This window comes from Ambystoma mexicanum, chromosome 1q (assembly GCF_040938575.1).
Source record: "Ambystoma mexicanum isolate Mex_15411 chromosome 1q, UKY_AmexF1_1, whole genome shotgun sequence".
Taxonomy (NCBI): Eukaryota; Metazoa; Chordata; class Amphibia; order Caudata; family Ambystomatidae; genus Ambystoma; species Ambystoma mexicanum.
This window is the reverse complement of record NC_090922.1, coordinates 1,002,580,049-1,002,606,629: the sequence shown is the minus strand read 5'-3', so window position 1 is coordinate 1,002,606,629 and position 26,581 is coordinate 1,002,580,049. Positions and strand designations below refer to the sequence as shown.

The 26,581-nt window shown below is 44.6% G+C and overlaps 1 protein-coding gene across 1 annotated transcript in view; it reads left to right on the top strand.

Annotated features, from left to right (window-relative positions):
• AK5 (adenylate kinase 5) overlaps positions 1-26,581 on the top strand; it is a 3,278,219-nt gene that overhangs the window by 1,135,267 nt on the left and 2,116,371 nt on the right. The window contains exon 6 of the mRNA XM_069641673.1: positions 3,901-4,092. Coding sequence (XP_069497774.1) covers positions 3,901-4,092 — 192 coding nt within the window. The remainder of the gene's footprint in view (positions 1-3,900; positions 4,093-26,581) is intronic.

Sequence of the window (26,581 nt, the reverse complement as noted above, 5' to 3'; positions counted from 1 at the left end):
TCCTTTCTGGGGCCCCACTGTAGTGTGTGCATTACTGTAACTTTACCCACTGGTGTCCAATATGATTGATGCCCTACCGTGACATGGCCCACTGGTGTACCACAATAATGCATACCCTACCGTGATCTTTCTCCCTGGTGTTCCGCTATAATGTTTGCTCCCTGGAACTCCACTGTAGTTTGTTGCTTTCTGTGGTTTACTCCCTGGTGTCCTTCCTAATTTGATACCCATTGGTTATGCACCCTGGAGTCCCACCTAATTATTTGCCTTGCTGCTATTCTATTTACTGGTGGTCCACCGTAATGTGTGGTGTACTGTGGGTGTGTTTGTTTCATGGTGTCCCACTGTAATGTATGTGCTGCTGTGATGTTGCCCTCTGTTGCCACACCATAATGTGTACTCTGATTTATCTTGCTCTCTGGTTTGCAGCTATAACGTTGCCCCAAGCATTTCACTTCAAATGGTGCATTACTGAGATTTTCTCCCTGGTGTCCCACTATAATTGTGCCTCTGAGTGTCCTATTGCGATGTACACGCTGGTGCCTCACCTACTCCATTGCCTTATTGTAACATTTACTCACTGGTGTTCCATTGTAGTTTGTGGCCTACTTTCATTTTGCTCCCTGGTGTGTCCCTGTGATTTGGCGCCTTTGTGCCCAATGCAATTAGTGCCCTAATGTGATCTGACGTTTTGATTATCACTGCTATTCACTTCCCCATCAAGACTCTGCCTTCTCTAGAACCCATGCTCTGAACTCTCCTGAGGACATTGTCTCACCATCTGTGTACTTTGTACCAAAGGCTGCATTCAGTTTATCTCTTCCCGTCCTCTCCACGTGCACCCACTCTCATCCAGCACCAGTTGCTGCACACTGCCCATTGCCAGAGATGCCAACCCACTCCAGGGTGCTGCAAGATATCTCCTTGCAAGTACCCTAGAGGAAGAGCAGCCCTACCAAGACATTACCATGCCTGCAATGGATGGATGCTCCAAACTGCCCATTGGGCCCTCCACTGCCCGTGCCTCACTAGCATTATCAACTACTATAACACAGCACATTACAATGTATGTCAGCTAATCCATTTGCACACATCAATTACATAGCCCTCGCAACAGACATCAACCATAAATCCACATCTTTATAGCCAACTATCACAGCCCCACCTGATGCATGCCAGCACCGCGAGAACATGATGCTCCACTCTGGACACGCAAGCCTATATGCTTTTGAAACAGAACCCATAGAAACTGACCCGCATGGAGGGCTCAGGCTAGATTCAGATCTGCATGCATCAACACAACAGCAAATCATGTTTGCATTTTCCTCTCTGTCTACTAACCTAACACCACACCACAGAGCTGCCAAATGGTAGCATAGCATGGTATAGAACCAAGTAACATAGCATAGCATAGAATAGCAAAGCATAAGAGATTTTCCTGAGCCCCATGGTGTAGGCAGGAGCTGACCAGTCCCGCTCATTGTCTGTTCTTCATCTGTGCACATGTCCGGGTGGTGTCATTTTTTTTAATCCTTTGAGCCCCAGGAGGCTCGGTACTTCAGGTGGATGGCAAGGGCTCCCTAGGAAGAAAGGGATCCCTTTGCTGCATCTCAGTGCAGTAAGGGCGCGTTATTCCCTGGCTCCCGTGTGGTTGGAGGACTAACAAGCTTGTACTGGCCTATAAGGCAATAGGACAATGCCCGAAGGGATGGCGCAACAGGATAGTGGGCTCGTTGTTTGTACCAAAGTAGCCCCGTTTTTTGTGCCAAAGTGGGCCAGTTTGATGAGTTAATTTGGTGGGCAACTGTGTTTTGACCAAAGTTACTGACGAAGGTTACAGAAAAAAACCTTAGGTATTTTTCAGTTTTCCACAAAAAGAGTCCAATTACCATTTTCTATTGTGAAGCAACTTTTTGTATTGGTGTCCGGGCCTATTTTATGTCCCAGACTGACCGTCACATCAGCAGGCGCCAGCTCTCTCATGCTAGGGGTGCAGCTCAGCGTTAGGGGACAGAAATGTGTATGAGACAGCTGCATGGACATTTATGGAATTGATGATATTGCTGTCCAAAGTTAAAGACAATATTTTGCAGGCCTCATTACAAGTTTGGAGGTGCCATAAAGAATTGGTGGTAATTCCATTACTGTCACTTTTTTGGGTGATTGCCAAATCACCACTACTTTTACCACACTTCTGAGTTTAGAGGTGAAGTTGGAGGTTTCTCATCCAGCAAAATGCTGGAGGAGAATCCTTCACTTTAGCTCCAAATATCGGTGGATTTACGGATTGGTATTAACACTTGTGGTGAATCTGCCAAAAATCCCCATGGAGTCTTAAGGGGCCTCATTACAAGGTTGACGGTAACCCGCGGTGCTACCGCCGGGTTGCCTCCAAACCTGTAACCGGACGGTGCTACCGGCGGTTGCCACCAACTCTGTAACCGTATCTGCCGCCTGAGATCCGGTGCCACCGGGACATTACAAGTCCCGGCGACCCGGGATCTCATGCGGCAGAAATCATAAGTCCCTGATTCCCATAGAGTCCCGTAGGACTCTATGGGAGTGTGGAGACGGAAGCACTGGTACCGTTGCTAACGGTGCCAGGGCTGCTGTGAAAACTGTGAATACATTGATCGATGCGCCCAGCAGGTCACACTTGCCGGGCGCAGAGGCCCTGGCAGGCACAGTTGTAGTCTGCCGGTCGGGATTGGGTTCCAGTACGTTGCTACCGGCACCCTTAATTACGGGCCGGCAGACTTGTAATGAGGCCCAAGTTGGATTTACACCACCCTACCACCACTCGTAATGCCACAGTCATGCAGAGGGATCGAGTGGTAATAATGGTAAACCAGCTTGGTGGTAAACCCGCAGAGTTGCCCTTGATTTACTGCCAAACTCTTAATGACGTACAATGTACTGAATCAGAGTTCTGCAACCAGTGCCCATCCAGATGTTTTTGACTACAGCTCCAGTAGCCGCCCTGCCCAGCATGTTGTATGATGGGTGATCATGGAAGTTGTAGTCTAAAATATCTGGTGAGACACAGGTTGCAGACCTCTGTTTCAACAATGGCACTTCTATTCTTTCACATTACATAGATTGTATTCTGAACATGCCCAGCGAAATGGCACAGCGTTTGCTGTGAATAAGGGATTCATTCTGAAATGAAAACACACGCCCCTGTTTTCCCAGCTGTGCAGGTGCTGATTGAAAGAGGTGGCTCGGAATCAGGGTCAGACTGGGCCATAAAGTTGCACACAGTTGCAAATGGCAATTCATTATTTTTGTGATACTGTTTGATTAGTACCCAAGGGGTTGTTTTTGATAAAATGTGATGCAAATTGTGCATTTTAAAGAATACTTATTCAGCAACACGGGTCAGAGCAATTAGCCGCATAGTGAAGTAACTCACCAATCTGGCCCACATTGGCTGAAAAAGTGGGCCACTTTGACCAAAACAACTGCCCCACACCAGAGGTTTGTGTTTTTGGTTCGGCCATGGGCTGATTGCCCCACAGGCCAGTCTGAGCCTGGTCGGAATGTGGGCATCGACAAATGCAAACATGTTTTTGAAACGGCTCAAATGTTTTTGGCAGAAATGTTTTTTTTTTAAAAAAAAAACAGAAACCGGTTCCCTTGTGTCTGCCTAGAGAGGGGGGGCTAGAGAGGGGGGGGGCGAGAGATAATGAGAGGTATGCGAATAAAAGAGAGAGAAAGAGGAGTAAGTCATCAAGTGTTCATGTTCTTAAAATAAACCCTGTAAAGGGTGGCAGGTGTTGACGTTTGGCAGGTTTTGGTTTTGGAAACTGTGGGGTATTTGCATGAGCAGAACGTCGTTTTTGCAATGGCGTGCATGTTGATCTAACAGCAGACTGCTTGCTTTGCCCTTTGTCTCCGCAGATCTGCACCCCGGATTTAGTGGTGTTTCTGGCATGTGCCAATCACCGGCTGAAGGAAAGGTTACAGAACCGTGCCGAGCAGCACGGGCGGCCTGACGATAACCTCAAAGCCATCCAAAGGCGGCTAATGAATTTCAAACAGAATGCGGTCCTGCTGGTCAAATACTTCCAGGAAAAGGGGCTCATCGTCACAGTAAGTCTCCGAGCCAGCCCACGTTGGCATGTTTTATTTAGCTCTAATTGGATAATGCACTACCGCAGCACGGCCGCCGAGTGCACAGTGCCAACGCATGCACGAATCGCTAAATGTGTTTGCCCGATTCATTAAGTGCCACGTGTCAAAATATATACATTTCTGACTTTTTCCTCACTCAATTGTAATGTCTCATTGGAAATGCTTTTCATTACCTGGAATTTAGTTGGTTTTGCAATGTTTGTTTTCTGTATCAGAGACACTGTTGGTAGAGTGTGGAAACACACATTGGCACAATGTCTTCATGTTGTAGAGCACCTATGCACACTCACAGACACGTGAAAACGCTGATGAGGGTTTTGTCCTCCCTTAACCTTGGTGTGACGTTGCCCCTTTAAGAGTATGTGGCAGGACTGTCATGAATGACTGTCAATAAGAGGAGCCTCAGCCGGCACGTGCGCCAGAACCGTGGCAGAGTCCATGAATGGCACTTCTGCCTCTTGTCTCATTTGTTGGGCCTGCAGCCTCATGCTGTTTAATCACGGCTCTGCTAACCTGGCCTGCAGGCTAATGCCGTATTGCAGCTACCACGGAGCTGGGTGCCCCCAGATCAGCATGTGTACCCTGGATGCTGTGAGACCACAGCCACATCCAGAAACCCGCGTGCCCCACGGCAACCAAGTTAGTCCTTGTGATCTCAGCAATCAGGGTGATCCCTGCAACAGTCCAAGTCCATGTGACCACGGCAATCGGGTTCCCTGCAGAGTCTCCCCAGCAACTGTCCAGCTGGCCCGTGTGCCCTCGAGACAGCCGTAACAATGGCGACGAAGGTAGTTGTTCCCGCAGTGTGCCATGGTCGGGTGACGCCGCTGCAGCCAGGGGTGCCAGCCACAACAACTGGTATGCACAACGGGACAAATAATGGTAGGGTACAGCTGAAGTCTGATCAAAATCACCCCATCCTTCTGCATAGGGCCCTCTCTGCTCTCAATGTGGAATCCAGGACATTGGCATGGCATGCAAGGCCATGATATTATTACCTGTGGCTAGAAGCAATGTAACAACTTCCCAAAACTGCTACCTGCTGCAAAACTCGTAGCTTCTTGTGATTGGCTCAGTGGCAGCTGCAACTTCCGACAGGCTGATTTTTTTTTTTTTGTTGTTGTTTTTTTTGCATCTTCCGACAGGCATTTAAAACAAAACATGTTCAGTTGGACACGCAGCATGCAAGCTCGTCACCGCTTGTTAAAAGGAGGTTTGTGCCTTATCACTTTGCTAAATTGATCTTTAATTTGTCAACCGAAGTTTGTGATAGGACAGAGCAGACACCAGCCTTAAGTCTGATGCCCCTGGAGTGATGTGTATACTAGTGTTGAGGGTGGACACCGCCCTGTAGAACGGGGACATCTCACAACAGCAGAGTGCCGACTGATCCAGACGAGAGGTAACAGAAGGGACTGCCCTCGTTGTGGGATGATGAAGGGCTAAAAAGTTATACAACTAAATGGTATCCTACCACAGGATAAGTTTATGACAATACATTATTCATGATATGTCACTCAAAGTTCAAGAAAGAGATTTGCTATATGCACCCAATCTTGACACTATTTTGGATGAGCAGGATCAATCAGCACAAGTATCAACAAACAGTTGTTTGCTTTTATTGCAGCTTTATTAAATTCGCTGTCAGTTTGTCTGGTAACTAAACCACCTTCATTTGTTATTTTCAATGTATAGTTTTTTAAGGGAACAGTGTGAGGCACGGTACGAGGTAACAAGAAGTGCTATAGACGATCGAGGTAAATACAGAGAGGTGAAAAAGAGTCCAAAGCATACTTAGCACCTGTACATACATAAAAACAAACCCAAGTTTAAACTGAGGAGGCCTGTAGCACTGCCATCAAGTCAGTGCCTAAATCCTAGTTACAAAGTGTGAATGCATGAGTGACCAATCTAAGGATCAAACCTAGCAACAAATGGAAGTGAGCGATGACCAAACCATAGACTGATGCAGAAGACAGCCTGCTGCCACTATGCAAGATCATACTGCAGGGAGTGGTATAATAAGTGAAAACAAGGTGTGCTACCACTATACACATCATTGGCGTTCCTTGGAAGAGTGCTGTGTCTGATTCTGGATGTCTGGCCTCTAGAAGGATGGAGATTATTGAGACGGTCTTGAGGACAGTTGATGTGAACGTTCTGTATGCCACAGCTAATGGAAAGACATGATGACTTAAATCGGTTACGGTCATGGACGGGAAATAGAGAGCAGAGCTATAAAGAGCTTATATGTATATGTACATATAATGAGCTTGTTGACGTTTGCTATGCGTAGAAGTCAATCATGAAATATGACACATTGGTGGGTGTTCAGGTGCACAGAACTGCCATCCAGCTGAAAGATTGAGGTGGGAAAATCAGTACTTGAAAAGACCTGGAACCCGACTCGGGTCACACAGGATAACAGCAAAACTAGACTGGAGCTTCTATACCAGTCGGGCTAGATGGCCTAAGTGTCCTTGCACTCTGAGAAGAGTTGATTGTGGTGGGACTGTAACAAGATGATGTTGACTTGAGTCAGGTTTGCTCAGAGGTTTAACCCACGGTTTCAGTTGGTGGTTTCTCGTGCCAGTGATTCGGTAGAATAAATCCCACTTGTCACCAATCAAAATCAAAAGAGGCACTGCTCAGCAGCTCAGTCTGATGCTTCAGTTCAGATAGAGATGCATTGTTTGAAAGGTTTCCATTGGTATTTATCACCACCTCTTTCTGCAAATCCATCACACATGTCTCTTTTCCAGATGTTGTTACATTTTGAGAACTGTTGGTAAAAGGAATTGTTGGAGACTAGTATGGAATCTGAAGCTCATAGAGCTTTCATGCCCTGCCAGGAGGGCGGACGTGGCCTGTAATGGCCCGCCAGCCCAAGCTAAGGCAGGATGTGGGCTGTTAAAGGACATGACCACCTTCCTGGCAGGACATGAAAGCCATTCACACCAAAAAAATTATGGCCGCTGCCACATGGAAAAGGGACTAAGTCCCTTTTCCATGTCTATGGCAGCCAGACGGGAGGAGTTCCGGGACCAGAGCGCAATGCTCTGGTCCTGCAGGAAAGTGGAGGGGGTGGGTAGGCAACAGGGAGAGCCCCAATGAAAAAAAGGGAGAAAAAAAGCACCACTGAGTAGGGCCTGGGGTGGCTGGCACAGTGGGCAGGGATTGTGGATTCTCGCTCGCAGTTCCAGCCACCTGATTGTCTGAGTGCTGGGCCTTTCCCGGGGTGCAAATGGAAATTCTGGTCCTTTATTACAACTACTGTAGGGAGCGGCTGTCTTGAGTTTGTGCTCGCAATATTTTTACGTTAATGCCACAGTCTGTGGTCCCTTGCATGACTTGGTTGATTGCACAACAAAATACAACTGTCTTTGTAACTTGTGGTGAATCTGTCCAATAGCATGTATTTCTTGAAGTTCGACGTTAATGTAAGGTGATCAATGAGTCACTTCATTCAGGTAGGATGGTGAGGATATGCTTCTTGCAAAAAAATTGCCATGCTTATAATGTCCATTCAGTCACAGGTCCACACTAATCACTTTTAATTTAGAACTCAGTCCATCCCATGATCAGTCGATCACATGATCAAACTTGGCTTACAGTCCGGTGCATTTACTAATCTGAAAAAACGGAAGTGACACCCTCAGGTGATGCCAGCTCTTTAGTCTGTATCGAGCAGTGCATCCTCCTTGATAAATTGAGGATAATTGTTACAATGCATTATTCTGGTTTGTTTTTCAATGCTGTGAATTGCTCATGTTATGTATATTGATGAAATATTTCAGAAATGTGTGTAGGAGGTGTGTCAAAGATTTTTTTTTTTATTGTACATTGGTTAAAACCAAATATTAACCTTAACAATATCCCAAACAAATTAAAATATACAACATTCATTTCATCCTTTAACATGTCCATAAGAGAAGAGAAAAACATTATATACATTAAGAAGATTTCAATAATTCATAGATTTAAAACAAAGACTTACATTACATTTCTTCCAAATTCAAGCAATTCATAAAACGCAAAGCTGCCAAAGCAAGTGAGGTAGAATCACCACCCAAGCAGGCCCTTCAGCTCGGCACCAAATCGGGCACCACTAATTGGCAGATCCGTTGACCCACATGGAGATATGTAACTTCAGAAAGAGCAGGATACTAGCTGAGAATGTGCTGAAGGGTTTCCACTTCCTTTACATTCCTGGAAAACCTGCAGAAATCTTCCTGTGGAAAAATGTTCTTATATCTCAACAAAGTCTCCTCAGTGGGTAATAGGTTCCATCTTAACTCAGAAAGTTTGGAGCTGGCCTTTGAACAGGGAAAAAGATGACACTAGGGTGCCAATAAATCTAACTGTTTGTGTTCTTACGAACCAATTCCGATTCGTGGAAGCTATCCACTGTGACACGCAAGTCCCATTCAAACAGGGTTACCTTTACCTTGTGTGGAGTGTCTCTTAAGTCTTCTATGGTCAGTGTAATATTGTCTAGAAATTTGACACAATAATCCTTAAAATGATGAATCGCCTTAACCAAACAAGCTAGGACCATCCCATTAAACATTTCAAACAGGGTATTAGGCAAAGGGCTTAAAATGCTACCGAAAAAGATCAAATATTTCCAAGTAGGCTTGGCACGCAAGGAACTTAACCCTAGCTCTGTAAGAATAGCGTCTGTAGGGACCGCTTTTTGAATGTTCAGTACTCTCCGCCAAATGCGGCTCTCAGGTCTTCTCAAAATGTCCAGCACTCATGACTGCAGGACTTCAATACCATAAATGATGTTCGGTATGACTTTCCCTCTATGAAACTTAATGGTACAGACGAATATTTACAGTATTTGTTTTTGCTAAATCTCATCTGATGATTAAGGGCGGTAGCTTTTTTTACATAAATAAGCAGTAATAGGTGCTTTCCCGGGGCTCCAAGTGATCGAAAAACCTAAGTAAATTGTGTTATCCACTTTCCCAAGTTTGGAGACTTCAAGAAACCACTGGAAACCTGATTTTTATTTATTTTTGTTATTTAGAACGAGTCAAAATGTCAGTTTTGGCTGTAATAATTAATTTGTTTTAATTAGCAGAGGAGTATTCATAAAAAGATCTTAAAAGACGCTGTAAGCCGACAGAAGTGCAATCTAATAAAAATAAAATTGTTAGCATATGCCAACCATATTGGACGCCAGCCAGGCGCCCGTTCTGGGAGGGATGAAAGCGGTTTGCTCAATACAATCACATATGCCGGAAACGTAAAGGTTAAAAAGACAGGGTGCCTAAAAATGCACCTCTGTCTCAGGCCATTTTCAGCAAAACGAATTCTACTTAACCTACCCCAGAACTTATTCACGTTCAAATTCGCATGAATACTAAGTATTAACCTAAGCAAATCGTCCGGAACCCCATTTTTTAAGTTTTTGCCATAATAAGTTTCTAGAAACAAGGTCAAAGGCTGATGTTAAATCTATTGTCGTGGCATTGTAAGTATGGTTTGGTCCCCGGGGTCTTAGAATTGCTGGCCCTTTTAATTGCATGGTACACATTCTCTAAAGTGATTACAACCACTCCAGTACTAGGTGGAGTGGCTGACTCGACAGTGTAGTAATTACTGTCAGATTTTACCGAAGAGTATACATTTCATATATGTGTTATCCATTGATCCTCAGATACAGTACAGGATTGTGATTGGAGTTGACAAGAATATGTGTGTTTTATTATCTGCCAAAAAGTGCCACATCATGTGACCACAGGAACTTGAGCATGGTTTTGGCATCACGTTGCTGTAACTTTGCACAGTGCCTGCTTGTCCAGTTCTTATACACCAACCTCAGTCTTTGGATCCCAGTTACTAATACCCAGGTGTCCAGTTTCTGTCTCCTAAGCTGCCAAATTTCGGCCCTCATCTCTCTTTTTTTGTAGCCACTTCTAAATAAAACCTATGACTCTTATTATGATTTTGCACAGTGGATTGGGCATATGGCTTTTTCCCAGCAATCAAATCCAAAATATTTTTACAGATAAAGATCTCGAAACAATCAACCGTGAATGTATCAATTTTCCACAAAAAGCCAGTGGAATTCATAATATGAGTCATCCTTTCATTAAATCTCTTCATTGAGACAGGTTCCTGCCCTCGTTTAATTCAAGGTCCGTCTGGACATGCTCAGTGTTAATTAGAGAATCCCAAACAAAATGACATTGCAGCATACAGTGATCACTCCACAGATTACTTACTACCCGTAATTCTTGACATTTTCTAAACAGGAGAGTATCCGTAAAGATGTAATCCAGAACAGACTGAGTAGAACCCCTGCTGCCATGTTGGATGGCTTGTTATATTGCTCTGAACTGCAAAATTTAGCATAGCCATATTTAGAGAATACAAGGAGGAGAACTATTTATAGCCATGCTTGTCCTTCTTCTGAAGACCACTTCTAGCAGACAGATGCATCATGCCATCAACCATTGTGTCTCTGTCAGGGCATGAAGAATTGAAATCACTCAACACCATTATGTAACCCATGATGTTTTTGCCAATCCAGTCAGCAAGGTATGAAGACAGTCCCATCCAGGAACCCATCTAACAGGGAAATTCCTATGTTGCAATAGATATTAATGATTAAGATGTTATATGGTTTTCCACAATCACTCACAACAAATTCTACAGCAAGGGCACCTGGCTTTATAATAGTCTCCACAATTGAGGAGATAAACCCCCTGTTTTGAAGCAGAGCACCAAACCACCTGTTGGGTGGCCCTCGCTGCTTTTGTGGGCTGCCTGGATTATAACCATGGACACGTTACAAGCCACATTTCCTGGATGCATATAATATCGAACTGTCTCAAAATACGGGACACTTCCAAATTAGATATTAAACGAGAATGGCCCCTCGAGTTCCAGGAAACTATGGACATGTCGAATGTTGTGGCTAGAGGCTCCCAGGACCACACAGGGCCCTCCTGTTATCGTGGAGCACCCCCGCCAACCATGACCATTTTTGCACTTCTGTGGAAGCATCATCCTTCTCTAAAGCAAAATGTGCCCTCCTCATTTTAGCACCATCATTATTCACCGATACCATTATACCTTTGACCATAGTTTCATCCCAAATATGCCTTTCCCCAAGCCACTTGTCTTAATGAGTAGGGTTCTCTCAAAATGGTTTTTAGCACCACCCTAGCAATAAAATGTAGAACAACACTGTCTATGCTCTCTGTGTCAAAAAATTCGACCCTATCAATGTCCTTGGTTGAAACTAAACACAGGTTAGGTATCTCTGAAAACAGGATCAGAATATTTGCGCTATTCAAAAATAGACAATGGTCATCATTAAAAGGACTCTCCACCACAATCTTATAGGTGCACATATGATCCTGAAAAGGCTGCTTCTGAATAAAATGACACCCCTCTTTCCCCTCGTGTGTTTTAATAGATGATCGTTTTTCATCCTCAGGTCTAGAGGAAGCCTTGCTATCGGTGCCTCTCGGAATGCTGTAGGTAGCATGATCACCATTCTTAATTTTAGTGTCAGCTCTACAGCTCCATCGATCCTTATGTGGATGGCTCAGTTTGTCAGGAAGAGATTCAACTTGCCAGGAACTTTGTGTGCCATTACAGACTTGGCTCAGCCCATTTCCGTTGCGATGGATCAGAATGCCCCTGAAAGGCTCCATCAAGTTTGTTATCACTTCTGTTTGCGTTGCCATAGTAGTGGCAGTTTTGTTAACATACATACCTGGAAACCTGATTCCTTTCTCTGCAGGGATCTTAACGGGAGGTGCAGAAAAATACCTGTTTTCCATAGAAAGTTGTAAGGAATCGGTTTGTGCCGATGAATTCACTGTTTTTCTGTTAATCAATGTCAAGGGTGAATTGTTATGCCACCGTGATGTCGTAATGCTCTGCTCTTCATCCTCAGCAGGCTAGGTGCAACTACCGCTTCTGCAAAGCTTAGATCACTTTCAGAAAAACTATCCATGATAACCTTTTTCTTATGCCCCGTAGCAGGAGAAATTAAATTCAGAACGTTTTGTTTTGCATGAGAAAGGGCCTCCTGTATGCTAAGGTTACGCAAAAAAGTGCATGATGATTTCTTGTTGTTGGTCTTCCCCTTAGCATGTTTGTTTTTTTGTACCTGCATTAGAGCTGTATGTTTCCTTTTTTTGCGTCACCTTCTTGCCAACAGGGGCACTATCCTCTTTGTGTTTACAAGGATGCAAATCTTCGGTTCCCCTTTACCTCCCTCTATAACTGATTTTACAGGCATAAATGTGAGGTCTTTGTGGGCGGAAAGGCTATTAGAATTGGCCTGTCCCCTACTCATTTGTTGACCGATGGCATTTTGAAGAATAGAAACAGCTTGGAGGAGATCAGATCTTTTTTGAGGTTTGGTCCAGGCTTAATAATTCTCGTAGCTCAGCTTCTTTTGCAGAATTTTCCAGTGTTTTTAAAATAGAATTAAGAATGATGGCATGCGCTCTTACTTCAACTTTAATACTGTCACAAAGTGTGACAAAGGAGGACAAGATATAAATTCCAAGCAGTTTGGCCGTTGGTGCCATTGTAAACTTTCAGAGTAGCTTCAGGGGGACAAGTTTGCTTGTGCCTCCCCGGATGAGAAGTAGAGGCCTTCAAATACATTGAAAAGCTTTTGTCCCCTGAGCTATGACCCGACAATATTGTGTGAGAGTTAGCATCCACACATACAGAGGCAGCACACAGCCCACGTGTAATGCCATCATTTCCGCATCCGTTCTTATCTGTTGCCCTGGTGTTCCATATGCTCTACCTAAAGCCTTCTCTTTGATGGCGGTTTAAAATAAGCTGTGATTTGTACATCCTTTGCATTATGCACAGATGGCTCGCCATCTTGTTCCCGAGGCGTCTTTATATCACTCGTGCCTTCATGCGGGGATACAGTCAATGGTAAATTACATGCAATCGCGAACATTTCTTAGCCTATTGTTCGTTCTGATGGCTTAGATACATTTCTGAGAGGGTACATAGTCACTGAGCTGGAAGTAAGAAGAATTCTCATGTAGCAACTTAATAAAATAATATAAAAAATAAAAAATAAAAATATGAAACCAACACGTCACTGGCCCCACAATGACGGAAGTAAGAGCTTGCGTGAAGAAACAAGGGAACGGGGCAATTTTAATACAAGATAGTTTAAATGCTCACCAATTAGGTCCCAGGGTCAAAACAATGGTCCCCTAGTTCACAGGTTCACAGAGCAGTGGACTGCAGACTGCACACTTGAGCACACTTTGACGCATGCGCTGATGCTCTGCATTCCATTTTTGAATTCTCAGCTGGTGACACAGTTGCTAGTTGAGCCGCTAGACTGGCAGGGAAGGTTCACTGAGCTCTGAGAAAGGATGCTGCTTCTCAATTGCACAATTCAGCAAACAACAACAATTCCTAAGTGTTCCGCAGCATTCTCCTGCAGACTGCACACTTGAGCACACTTTGATGCCTCTGTGGAGGCACCATGTTGCCTTTTTGTGGTAACATAGTTGCTAGCTGTGCCGCTAGACTGCCAGGGAAGGTGAGTTGAGCTCTGAGAAAGTGTCAAACACCAACAATGCACAAGTGTTCTGCAGAGTTCTCCTGCAGACTGCTCACTTGAGCCTAATATGACACATGTGCTGATGCGCTGCGTTCCCTTTTTGAATTCTCAGCCAGTAGCACAGTTGCTAGCTGAGAAGCTAAACCACCAGGGAAGATGAGTTGAGCTCTGAGAAAGGATACCGCTTCTCAATTGCACAATTCAGCAAACACCAACTGTGAGGAATTTGACCATCCACATGGTGGGTGTGAGATCACCTGGGCTTTTTTGAAATGTTTCAATAAATGGAATGATGGTAGATCAACCTCAGGAACATGTTTGGGGCTATTCCACACACATTTCTCTATGCTCACACAACAACAAAAGCATAGACATGTATACTCTGGCATGGACACAGCCTACAGGCACAGTCCACCCTTTCATATTTAGTTGGAATGTGACAGAAGAGGGGGGGCACAATATCATCCTAAGAAGGGGGAGGACAACATTTCCCTCTACCATGGACAGCTTGATTCACTGATAAAAGGCTCCATGGAACTGCACTGCACTTTTTGTTAGGCCCTGCAGCTGGTGACAGCAATTAACATACCAACAGAGGGTACTTCAAACAGGCCCCCATGGGGGCCTTGCTGCAGAAGGTAACAAAGGAGACAGGAAGCCCAACAACCTTTCATATGTAACTGTGCAACCTGAAGCCAGCTCCCAGCCTCACTATCAATGACTGTGAACTGACATGTCTGGGTCTTTCTTGCAGTAGGACACCCCTGCTTAGGGGAATCCATTCTTAAGATACTAGAATATGGTTTGCACAAGTCAGAGAGTATGGTCTCGCAGCATTTTCAAGGGAGACCTGCTATTTTAATGAGAAACCACAGGGAGATGCATTAAGAGACTCTTTGATCACAGCAGACAGAAATATGGGTGGGACCTAGTAGCACAAGGGAGTGAGCCTAGAGATCTTTCTGTTGAGAGGAGGTTTCTGCCATATTGGTTCCGGTACACTCCTTGTTCCTGTTCCACCCCCTTACCTTTTCCTGTTGCAAAGCACTCTGGTTAAGACTGCAAGCATATAGAAAATTGTTGTTAGGGACCCCAGGATTGGTTCACTAAGGTAGGCTTAGCCTACACCAATCACTGTGGCCCACTTGGCTTTCAACGAGGGCTGGCACCCATCTTTTGGCAGATCATCTGAAGACTTCACAAGAAGAAGAAAGAAGAACTCATCCTTGGACCATGGCTGAAGTTACAGTCTGCCTTACAGCTTCCACCAGTGAAGGAAGGCAAGGAGCATCCAAAGATGAAAGCAAGATCCCTCCCCTTAACTTCTCCCAGGGAAAAGGGGGAGAAATAAACTCAGAGGACCATCCAGCCGCTCCAGAACAGGTACCCCATCATCATACAGCGTGCCCTGCTAGACTCTGCAGCAAGCTTACTGGATAGGGAGTGCTAGAAGTTCTCTGAATCCAAAACCAAGGACAAGGCAGCTGCCTGCAACGCAATCCTGAGCTCCGGCCCGTCCACCTTAAAGGATGACACAGGCCCCTTGAAGAAGCTGGAAGAAATGCAACAACAACCATCTACCGCCGTCCGCCTTAAAGGAAATTTTCAAGCCAGTTGATTGATTGATTGATATTTTATTTCTATCGCACTCATACACAAGTGTTTCAGAGCGTGACAGGGCAAGGGAGGGGAACAGGGGAGAACAAAACAGCGATCTTACTAGACCCAGTGACATTGAGAATGCGCAAGTGCATGGGAGAGGGGGAGGGGAAAAGTGCATGGAAGGGGGGAGAAGTGGAAAGTGCGAAGCAGAGGAGAAGCAGATAAATAACAATAAATAAATAATAAAGGCAACAAACAGTGGTAATGCAGCCAGCAATTTGCAAGTGCTAGGTTTAAGGCAGCAGACAGGGTAGGTCTGATAATTGCAGGATGAAAAAGGGGGGGCTGTATGGGTACAGATACAGACCCCAGTGCAAGAGGTGGCCCGTAGGCAGTGCGGGAGGGTGGCAGGGTGAGCAGGTACCTGGGCTCGAAGGACAGAGGGTGGCCAGGTGCACAGTGCCAAGGGAGAACAGATCAGCAGGGAAGAGGGGGAGTGAAGACAGAAGAAAAGAGGAAGGTCTTGAGGTGCTTCCGGAACCGGAGATGGTCCTCCTCAAGTTTTAGAGTGGCAAGGAGGCTATTCCAGATGGAAGCCCCAGCCGAAGACAGAGATCTACCCCCAGCTCGTTTCTTTGAAATACGACTGACCCTGAGGGAGCTGAAGGTAGAGGAGCGAAGAGCTCAAGAGGGGAGGTATTTGCAGAGGGATAGCTGAAGGTATTTTGGACACAGGCCCCAGAAAGTCTTGTGGACAATGCAGAGGGTTTTGAATTTAATCCTTGCATCCACTGGGAGCCAGTGGAGAGATTTCAGAGCTGGAGAGATACGATCCCAGGGCTTGAGGCCAAGGACAAGTCTCGCAGTCCTGTTCTGGATTAGTTGCAGAGGGCGGAAAGTAGAGGCAGGTAGATTTAGAAAGAGGCTGTTACAATAGTCCAAGCTAGAGAGAACCAGAGCTTGGGATACCATGAGCTTCTGGGGGAAGGAGAGGAAAGGCAGAGTACCTCTGAGGAGGTGCAGTCGGAAATTTGACTTTTTAGAGACCTCAGAGATATGGGCGGAGAAGGAAAGGGTGGAGTTAAAGATGACCCTGAGGTTCTTAGCCTCGCAGGTGGGGGTAGGAGGAGGGCCAAGGGAGGCCGGCCAGAGAGTGAGGGGAAAGGATGGTGAAGGTGTGCCGATGAGGAGGATCTCTGTCTTGCTGGCATTCAGACAAATATCATTGGCGGCACACCAATCTTGAATGACAGTTAGGCAATTAGAGATGAGAGAGGGAGAGGAGGTGGCAGAGGGCAGCCTGAAAATGAGTTGAGTGTCATTAGCTTAGCACTGGAAATTTGAGCAAAAAGTGGCAATGCTGTGGGCGAGAGTTGGCAGGTATTGGTTGAAAAGCCAGGGCGAGAGGTTAGACCCCTGGGGAACACGACAGGTGGAGAGGAAGATAGATGAAAGGAAGGACCCAAGTTGGACCTGGGAGTTCCTGAGTTCCTCGATCGCAACCAACTGCAACGCTGACTGCTGTCAAGCCGCAGTTGCTAAAAGAAACACCAGACATCTCCACCAGTGCTTCGGAACTGCTGATAAGCACTGACACAAGGATTCCTGACCGAGTAGCAATGAAGGCCAGCCTACAGCTATTCGTCCAGTTTTGCCCACCAAACAAGTCTTGTCGCCTGATACCCGCTGCTAATTCGTGTCTCAAACTCAGGCAGAGAAGCCTGCAAAGAGCCCAGAAGCCGACTCGAGTCTGTTGAGCACCAAGAACAACTACAGCAAAATTGTGGTTCTGTCCGCCTGGTCCTTCACAGAAGGCCCCAGCGACATGTTAAGATCCTTTCTCCCTTTTTCCGAAGCCAAGAAACTGTTGTAAACTATTGTGGTTAATAACCGTACCAACTACCCTCCTGTTAGTATGCAGAATGCATTGCTTTTCCTTCGTAGAAACTGTCTGTCCTCTGCATTCCTTTACAGGGTGGGTTATAATTTAGTAGTGTTGTTAGAATGTTGTGATACTAATAAAGTAGATACTTTTATATAACCTTCACTGGACACTCCTTTTATCTTTGGGTCATAATGGTATTTTCGCTGCGTTGCAACTAACCAACCATCCACGACTTTTAGAGGAGATAAGCCTGCCGTTTCATCCACATTACCAAAATTGGACAAGGAGTTTTAACATTTTAATTGTATTCTTTCCCAATCAATTTGGATTAATTCTGGTGTATTAGAGGTGTGGGGCTGATTGATGGTTTAGAAACCCGAGATTCACCCCTGCTCCACTGGTACCCCGAATGTGATTTGTCACCCCAACAATACAGAAGTGTTCCAAAGGTTTGTATAAACCATATCACTAATTAATATATAAATATATTCAGTGAAAAACATTGTTAAAGGGACATTGTGGTTACAAGTAAAATCAAAAAACTGATGAAATTTGCCAGTTATAACTTGTGCCATTGCCATGCACTGCTAATATTAACACCCAGGACATCAAAGATAACATCACAAATGACATCATCTGCTCAGGCACCAAAGTTATACCACAATTTTTTGTACTTACATTTTGACACAATGGAAAAAATAAAACACAGGACAGATTTGCAAAACCATGCTTTCAGGTCTTTGCTGATGTTCCTCGTGCACGTTTGCTGCAATCTAGTCCAGCACTTTGTGCTGTAGCCATGAGCAGAATTTATTTCCAATTCAAACCTATCCGGACTTCGGAAAAATACCACATTGCCAGTCCCTGGTGGTTATGCCCACTTTAATACCATTATCAGTCACTCGCAGCCATTGCCAGTGGCCGGACAATCTGGCCACTGGCCCTGACCACAAGCTATACCAAAGTCACCAAAGGCATGTACCTACATTATGACAGTTTTCAAAAAATAAAACGCAGACAAATTTGCAAAACCATACTTTCGGGTCCTTGCAATGCTCCTTGGACGTTTGCTGCAAATCCGTACATGTTTTATTTTTTGGAAATTGTCAAACTGTCCATACACAAAATAGTGATATAACTTAGCCCCAACTTGAAAAAATCCATTAAAACTGTGCACAAACATTCAAGGTTGGGTCTATATTTCTTTTTGCAAAATGATGTGCATACTCATTAATGGCACCAAAGTTATAAGCCATCTAAAAATGTTGAGACCCCCCCTCTAATTTTGCCCCCTCATGTGAAATCCCACCAAATTTGGCAAAAACATTCAAAGTTAGGTCTAAAATCATTTTGCAAACTTATATGCAGATTCATCAAATGGCACCACATTTAAAAGCTGTTCAATCATTTTGGGACCGCCCCTCTAATTTTGCCCCTCCTGGTAAAACAGCACCAAACTTCGCTGAAACATTCAAAGTTCGGTGTAAAATAAAATTGCAAAGTTTCATGCAGTTTTATTAAATGGCTCCAAAGTTATAAGCTATCCAAAACTGCTTTGCACCAACTCTAATATGCAGAAATATGCATGGATGTCCTCGAACTTTTGTCAAGTTTGTAAAACATTCTAGCAATTTCCCCAAACATCTGAGATGTTCTCAGACATTGGTGAAGAAAAAACACAACATTTTTAACTTTTTATGGCCATATCCCATCACATCCTCATCACCCCTAACCTCCCCAAATATTGTTTTTTTTTGTTTGATGAGTGTAATGTGTTTTTTAATAGGTTTTACCACAACGTTCGGGGACTACGGGCACTGTCTGCGAATTCAACATAGTGTCCAATTCAAATGTTTTGACGCATCTCATGGTTTTAATTGACCAATCAGCGGGCGTGTATGATGTCCGCAAATGTCACACTGTGCTCTGATTGGTCCAGAGGTGTCCACGCATACTGAACCAGGAAGTGAGACTGTGGACTGGACGCAGATATCCAAAAAATGTTTGGACCTACTTTTTGGTCGTTTAAAAAAAAACGACTGACAGATTTACCCTAAATTTGCAAAAGCACACTTTTGAGACCAAGCCGCCGCTCCTCGCGAAAGTTTGGTGCAAATCCATCCAGCAGTTTCTGCTGTAGGCATGAGCATTTATTTTCCTCTGTTATGTCAATGAGGATTTCCAACGTTTTGGGACCCCTCTATATAACTTCCTCCTGCCCCGGACGAAACCGCACCAAACTTCATAAAATCATTTCAAGGTTGCCATATACTTTTTTCGCAAAGTTTGGAGAGGTTTCTTCTAAAAGGGCCAAAGTTATAAGCCGCCCAAAAACTGCAGGCTGTGTAATGTGCTGTAAGCGATATTCAATCAACACTACAGCCAAGTCAATGCCTAGTCTGGGATGCTGAGGAAAACCCTTATTGATGTATTTTTATGTCCAGTTCAGTACTCTGGATGACAACCCTTGTATAACACCCCCCTCTTAGAATCCCCCTGACCCCACTGAGCCAAGATGTAGGTTTGTTTTGCAAATTAAAAGGTTTATTTGAAAATTTAAACAATATATATATATCACACTTCTATAAATAAATTGATAATGGATATTACACTTGTGAATATGAGCAGTAATCAGCAAGAGGTAACTTATGAATAGGAACAGAAGAATAAGGTGGGAAAGAATGCTTTATATGGTTCAAGGAAACACAATGATGAATGAAATGCAGTACAGAAAATAACTTGATGTGGCTTCAACAATAGACAATGTAATCACTTTTCCTTGACAATTCACTCCCCCCCCTATGCAATGTAAGAAATGGAAGGAGAGCACACAGTCTTCAAGAATCCCAACAGAATGCAATACGAAATGCAGTTCCTCCCCCAGCAAGCTTAGAGGAAAACAGGTAGAGGTTTGAAACACAGGCGAATTACTTTGAAATGTGGTGGCAATGAAGTGAAAATGCTAAAATTGATTTTAATTCCCTGCAGGAGGTTCAGGGTGAGGGAGAGATACTTTATATTAGTTCAGGCTCACTTTAGCAATGCTCTATGCGTAACTACCAGGTTGCAAACGGACTTTAACAAAGGAAAGAATGGAGCTGCTATTTTGACAAGTGGAGAAATTGAGCCAAATAGCAAATCGCAGTAAATTTTGCGAATGCGTGAATCGCGATTGCGGAAAAAGTATAAGGAGTAGGAAGAAATTTCGTTCCTAGCCCAAACGGTTCAAGAGATACGGACAATTTAATAAAGGTAGATTTTCGGATTTAAAGTAAAACTCAAAATGACAGGTGGCAGCTTGCAGCTTCAGAATTGACAGGTGACAGTTGTGCAGCTTTACATATGACAGATGACACGATTTCTAGGAGGCTGTTCTAATTAGGGTAAAATAGTTCGGATTAGATTATTTTAACTAAGAGATTGGGCTCTGCACAGTTCTGGCGGATACTCACTCCTAATTTTGAAATGAATGGGCCTCGTCACGGATCTGGTCAACTGGACTGGACTGGGTGGTTCTGCTCACAGCGTCTGGGTCAGCTCTGCTCTGCTGGTCTAGCCTCTCTGGATACGGCGGGTCAATCAGGCACCGGTTCTGCTCACAGCGGTCTGGGTCTCTGGTTCTGCTCACAGTGGTCTGGGTCAGCTCTCTGGATACAGCGGCCTGTGGTTCTCTGGATCTCTGGTCTGGTCTCTGGCAATTGTTCTTGGCAAAAGAATTCAGACAGCTCGCCCGGCTGTGGAATAGTTTGCAAATGACTTTAAGGATGCTGAGGCCTGATGAGAAGAGTTCTCAGTTTGTGGGTTTAGGCCCTTGCTTTAAGTTCTGAAGTAAAGTTCTGGTCTTTGAAGAATGATGGATGTGAAGTCTGAAGTCTCCCGGCAGAGCGTCCCGCAGAAAATGGAATTGAATGTCTCTACCTGTCCCAGCAGTCTCTTTTTATGTGTTTTGGAAGTGGGTGTGAGCGTGGCATAACTGAGCCTGCAGCTCTCTACTTGTCATTGGCCCAATTCTCCCCTCTCCCATGATTGGGGGAATTGGGTTGTGAGTCAGAGTGATGAGGTCTGTTTATGGGTCAGAGGATCCTCCCCTGGTCACTTTGCCCACAAATCTATATTTGATTCAAATACATATTTCCGAGGTACACAAGTGGTTGACATTACATGTACATATGGCACCTTGCTTAAGGTAGTCTCTGTTCCGCCTCTGGCGTTTCTAGGAGCTTGCATTCAAAAATGGCAACTTATTTTCGATTTTAGTGGGTTGTGCAATATGGGATTTTCATCAAAAATTATACAAAGGTACATTTCCCTTCCACATATATCCCAGTAACTTTCCATGTCTCTAGCTTAAACACATTGTCTACAATATTCATAATTAGCGGGGTTTTGCCCCAGAACATGGTACAAATTGGAGTTAGGACTCAAATTGTGAAGGCATTTTTCAAACTAAGACTCTCAAAGTTGTACATTCCTGTCATTTGGTTACAATAAGTTATCACTATTTCTATAAAATATATATTTGTTGCAATTCAACTCCCCAAGTGTTTGGGTCCGCCTCCAGAAGTCTGGGTGGGTCAGTGATCACATGTCTCTCCTTGCTGGCAGAGGGCTGTTGACAGGAAACACTCAAAATTAACATACCCCATTCAACAGAAAGAGCCTTTTGTGTGGGCTCCAGCAGGCTGCCTGGAAGTCTCTCCTCAATCAATCAACAGGGTCATGTGATATCCTGCCTCCTGGTGTGGGAATCTCTGAGGTGTTAAGAGTTCTCAGCCTCTTGGCCTCTGGGAACAGCAGGTGGCTAAGATGTTCAATTAACCAACAAGCTTTGAAGTCCCTGCCCCTCTTGCAACTCCTAAATACAGTTTCCCTGTCAGAGTTTAGACCGCTAGCGCCACCTTGTGGAATCTGTCGGTACTGCATCCATTTTTGAGTTGTCTTGATTTACTGCATTTCAATAGAGTGGTCTTTTGCTTGATAGTATAGGACCCTTGCTTAACATTGTTTTGATGGCATCCTTACAGTAGAGTGGTGATGTGGAACCCCCCACAAGAAGGTTGTATCTTTGGAGTGGTCTCGTGCCAACTGCGCAGTTCTCCTATTCTGGCGTGAATGTGGGCGGCAATAGCTCATCCCCACATCCACCCAGTCTATTGATTTAGTTTGTTCTGGGATAGAATAATGGGCGGCGACAGCTCATCCCCACATCTACCCAGTCTATTGATTCAACATGGGTCAAGACCCTTGACAGTGCGTGCATGTGTATATATATATTCACTGAAAAAACTTTGTTAAAGGGACATTATGGTTAAGTTGGACTAATAAAAACACATGAAACTCAAAGAAAACACTTTGTTATACGGACGTTATGGTTCCAAGTAAAACCGAAAAAACCTGAAATTCGCCAGTTATGGTAAGCTAAGCAACCATAACTCGCACCACCACTGTGCACTGCTAACACTAACACCCAGGACATCAAAGATGACATCACAAATGGAGAAAAAGACTTGCATTTGAGCTAATTTGCATACCCGCAGTGCTTTGCTCATGTGGCTCTGCACTGGAGGTGAACTTCCAGTGATGTGGCATGCGTGATTTGGATCAAATGACATGCTTCTTTCACATTTAAGTTGGGTGTTTTCTATGTCTTTTTAAATGCTCCATAATTTTGCTGGGGTTTTATCTTTTTAACTACCTATCTTGCAGGGGTGGACTGGCCGACAGGGAACTCTGGAGATTTACCGGTGGGCCTCTGCACCCTGGGCCTCTTTTGTGTGGTATTTCAAAATTTTCTCATAGGAAAACCATTGTACTTGCTGAAAATGTGTCATATGGGGCCACTTTGAAAACTATTTCCAGGGCCTCTTTTGGTCCCCAGTAATTATTTCCAGGCCCTCTTTTAGTTCCCAGTCCAGCCCTGCTATCTTGTTGAGACAAGCCCTTTGGGATGAACGTTGATGTCATAATATGAGAGATCCATGTCATCGTCTGGTCATCCTCTGGTCTAAAGAATATCAAATTGGCAATTTTTGTGGTGCAGCTTTATTCACTGTATAGTTGTAACTGTTTACATATGCATGTTAGGGTCACGTGTCTGAATAAATAAAGGTGACTTCATTTGATTATGCGAGTACCCATCAGTGAACTTGCCAAATGGCATTACAAGGTGTACATTAGAAGACGTAATTGTGTTTAGGAAAATAACATATCACCCCCGCCGTTTCATATCCCCCAGAGCGCCTAGAGAACGAACAAATGGCATCGGTGCGAGTTATGATTCCCAATAACTCAACATAGCATTATGTTTTATATACAACATAAATCTAGAAAACTTGAGCGACAGCTTCGGCGGTGACTAAAGTACACACATGCACGCAGCCGTGTGATTTTGTTTTCAGGGCTGCGTGTGCTCGGTTGTAACCCCCCACACCCCGCTGGTGTCTCGCGCGTGACGCCACTGCCTGCGCGAGCCCTTTGTTATCACCGGGCAGCGGAGAATGGAGCCACGCTGGAGAGCGTTCAATGGACCTTGCGCTTGAGAAAGGAAGGTGGCTGGGTTGCAAATTGGATAAAGTGCTCTTGTATTTGCTGTGCAAGGATGGTGTGTTTGACATTCCTCGCTGATGTGGCTTGCTGTGCGCGACAAACCGCGGCGATGCGTTCATAGCGTGGCAAAGACTCCTGCCACCTGACGTTCCATAGGGCGGCATTTCTCCAGCATTTGTAAACACAATGCTTTCCTTGGAATTAGCCATTACGCATGTTAGTAAAGATAGTGTTATTCAATGCCTGTATATGTCTGCAACCCATCAAACCAAAGAACGGTAATGTAATGACATGGGCCGTCGCGTCAGGTTCATGTGATGCCTCACCATGGCAACAACAAGGGATTCCAAAGGACAGGACACGTTGACAGGTTCCTGTAGTGTCTCCATTTACGTCCCTGTGAAGTTCAATAATCCACGGAAGATATGGGACTAAACTATGCCATTGGAGAACAAGAATGGGCACAGAATGGGGTGGCACAACAACCAAGGCTAAGGCTGGGTGCCAACGCACATAGTCCAAAGCAAGATGTGGTGCTGTCCATTCGCAAATGACGAGATGGGCGTGACTGCCATCTAACCTAGACATCCACATGTGTGACTTATACTGGTGCGTGCACAGCACAGCCACAGATTGACTCCACCGTCCACCTGTGTGCGCTTCCTCGTATCCGTATGTGCCTACCTTTTTTTGCATGCATGTGCAACGGCCTCTGTGCATATATGTGTTGGGGCATCTGCACGTTAGTGTACACACATGCCTCTTAAAAGGCACACGTGTGTGTGCAGAGGCAGGCACCTGTTTTTCCACATGTTTCTGTGCCTCCATGTATGCATGTGTGTGCACGCACTCCTTCTTCTTGCTGTGCCAGTCAGTACTTTTTCTTTAATCTTGGCCATGTGCCATTGTGGAGTTGGAAAACTGAGAAAACGGGTTAATTGCTGTTAAATTGCGGATTGCCTTATTCTCTGCGTTGTAGAATGATTACGATATGCACATTGCTGCTGCTTTGAAACAATTGGGGTCACAAGTGTGCATATTTATCAACATCTTCATAACTGCGGACCTGTGGGGAACTTGCTGACAAGGGGATGATCCGCCTCCACAAGGCCCTTCTTCAGAAAGATGAAAGCACAGTTCTAATGTTTAGTCAGGGCTCATTCCCCGAAGAGAAGGTGATACACAAGTACAAGTGCTTTTATTTACCGATGATGCAGGTAAAGGGCAAGACTGAAAACAGGTTTATAGCCCTATAATAGCTCTGGAAGGGTATTGCTGTGTGAAAGGCCTCGCCAGCAAATCTGTCCTCAAACATCAAAGTGATGGTTCTGGGATCCCTGAGAAAGTTGAGATCTACACTTCACTAGTTCTTCAGGCTGTACCTCCCTTTAACTACTTGGCGGGCATTTTCTTGCATCTGGCTCGTGGGCCCAGCAGGTTGACAGGATCACCAGGCTGCTGAAGCTAGCCTCCTGGGGTGACCTAGTCACTTGGACATTTGGAAGCAGTTCCCTAGAAGCACCTGTGAGGGCCGATCATGAACGTGAAACTGTGAGGGCCTGTCATGAAAGTGAGCTCTGCGCTGTTGTGAGCTTAGACACACTTGCGTTAGCTGAAAACGTGTTCTGAAAGTAATAAGTGGCCTCCCAGGGAGCACACAATGCACTAAGGGTGAGATGGGGCCCAGGAGTCTCAAGTGTGGGTATGCCGTGAGATCACTCTTGCTGTTACTAAGGAAACCTACTGTTTTTAGGACAGAGTTGGGGGAAGTTAGGGCCATGGAAGGGGCACAGAAGCTACCGTGGGTGTGACGCTAATGACTTGGCTCCATAGATAGATTGAACATGATATGATATGATAGGTTATTTATAACACGCTTAATACCCAGCGGTTCCTAAGCGCGGACCCAGGGATTGACCCTGTGCTGCTCTGTGACGTCTTCCTTCCAAGGCAAGCACGTTGCCCCTGAGCTATCCTCCTGAGACATGTCTCTAATGTAAGAGTGTATGGAGATTGTGACCCGGGAGACCATCTGTATTAAGTGGTGAAAGCTCTCTACTGGGAATATGTCGAGCAGACCACATTTAACAGTGCTCCTCCAGTTGTATGCTATCAGAATACCTAAAATGAAAATGTCGGGAGGTAGACGAGCAGCTTGACAGTATGTCTTTCCCTTCCCTGCCTGCATATGTTTGCCAGTGCCCCAGTTAAGTCTTTCAGACTGCAATGTGTGAGGGTAATCTCTGAAGTGCATGGCTTCAGAAACAAATCTTCTGGCACTATAACTCATGTGTAACTGTATATTCTGTATATCCTTGTACTGACTCTGACCACACTTCGAGCTGTCTTGCCACTATTCTGGTTTTAATGCTCATATTCTCTGTAAACATTGTGATTTGATATGTATTCTGTAACCGTATTCTGTAACTATGTAACCAAGCTGAAGCGCCTTGATACCTGAGGGTTAAGTGTGCTACAGAAATAAAAAACAAAACAAAACTAAATCAGAAACACAACAAGAAGGTTCAGACATTAATTCATAGGCTCTCCTGCTTTTCCAAGAGCTTAATTCTTTAAGTGCCCTGAAGATTTGGAGAACTTCCAAATGCATATAGAGGAAAGCAGATAACATCAAATGGGTCAGAGTGCAGGATCAGACATCAGATTCGATACATGAACTCTTTTACAATTGCACATCATAACTATTGAGTCTATTAGACTTTTCAATTATTAAAGAAAACTAGCACCCCATGCTACTCACTTTAAGGTTCCTGCTGACATGGTTCAGACACTTTACTTTAGTCCCAGCAAGGTTCATAATAATATCGTTAATTAATACC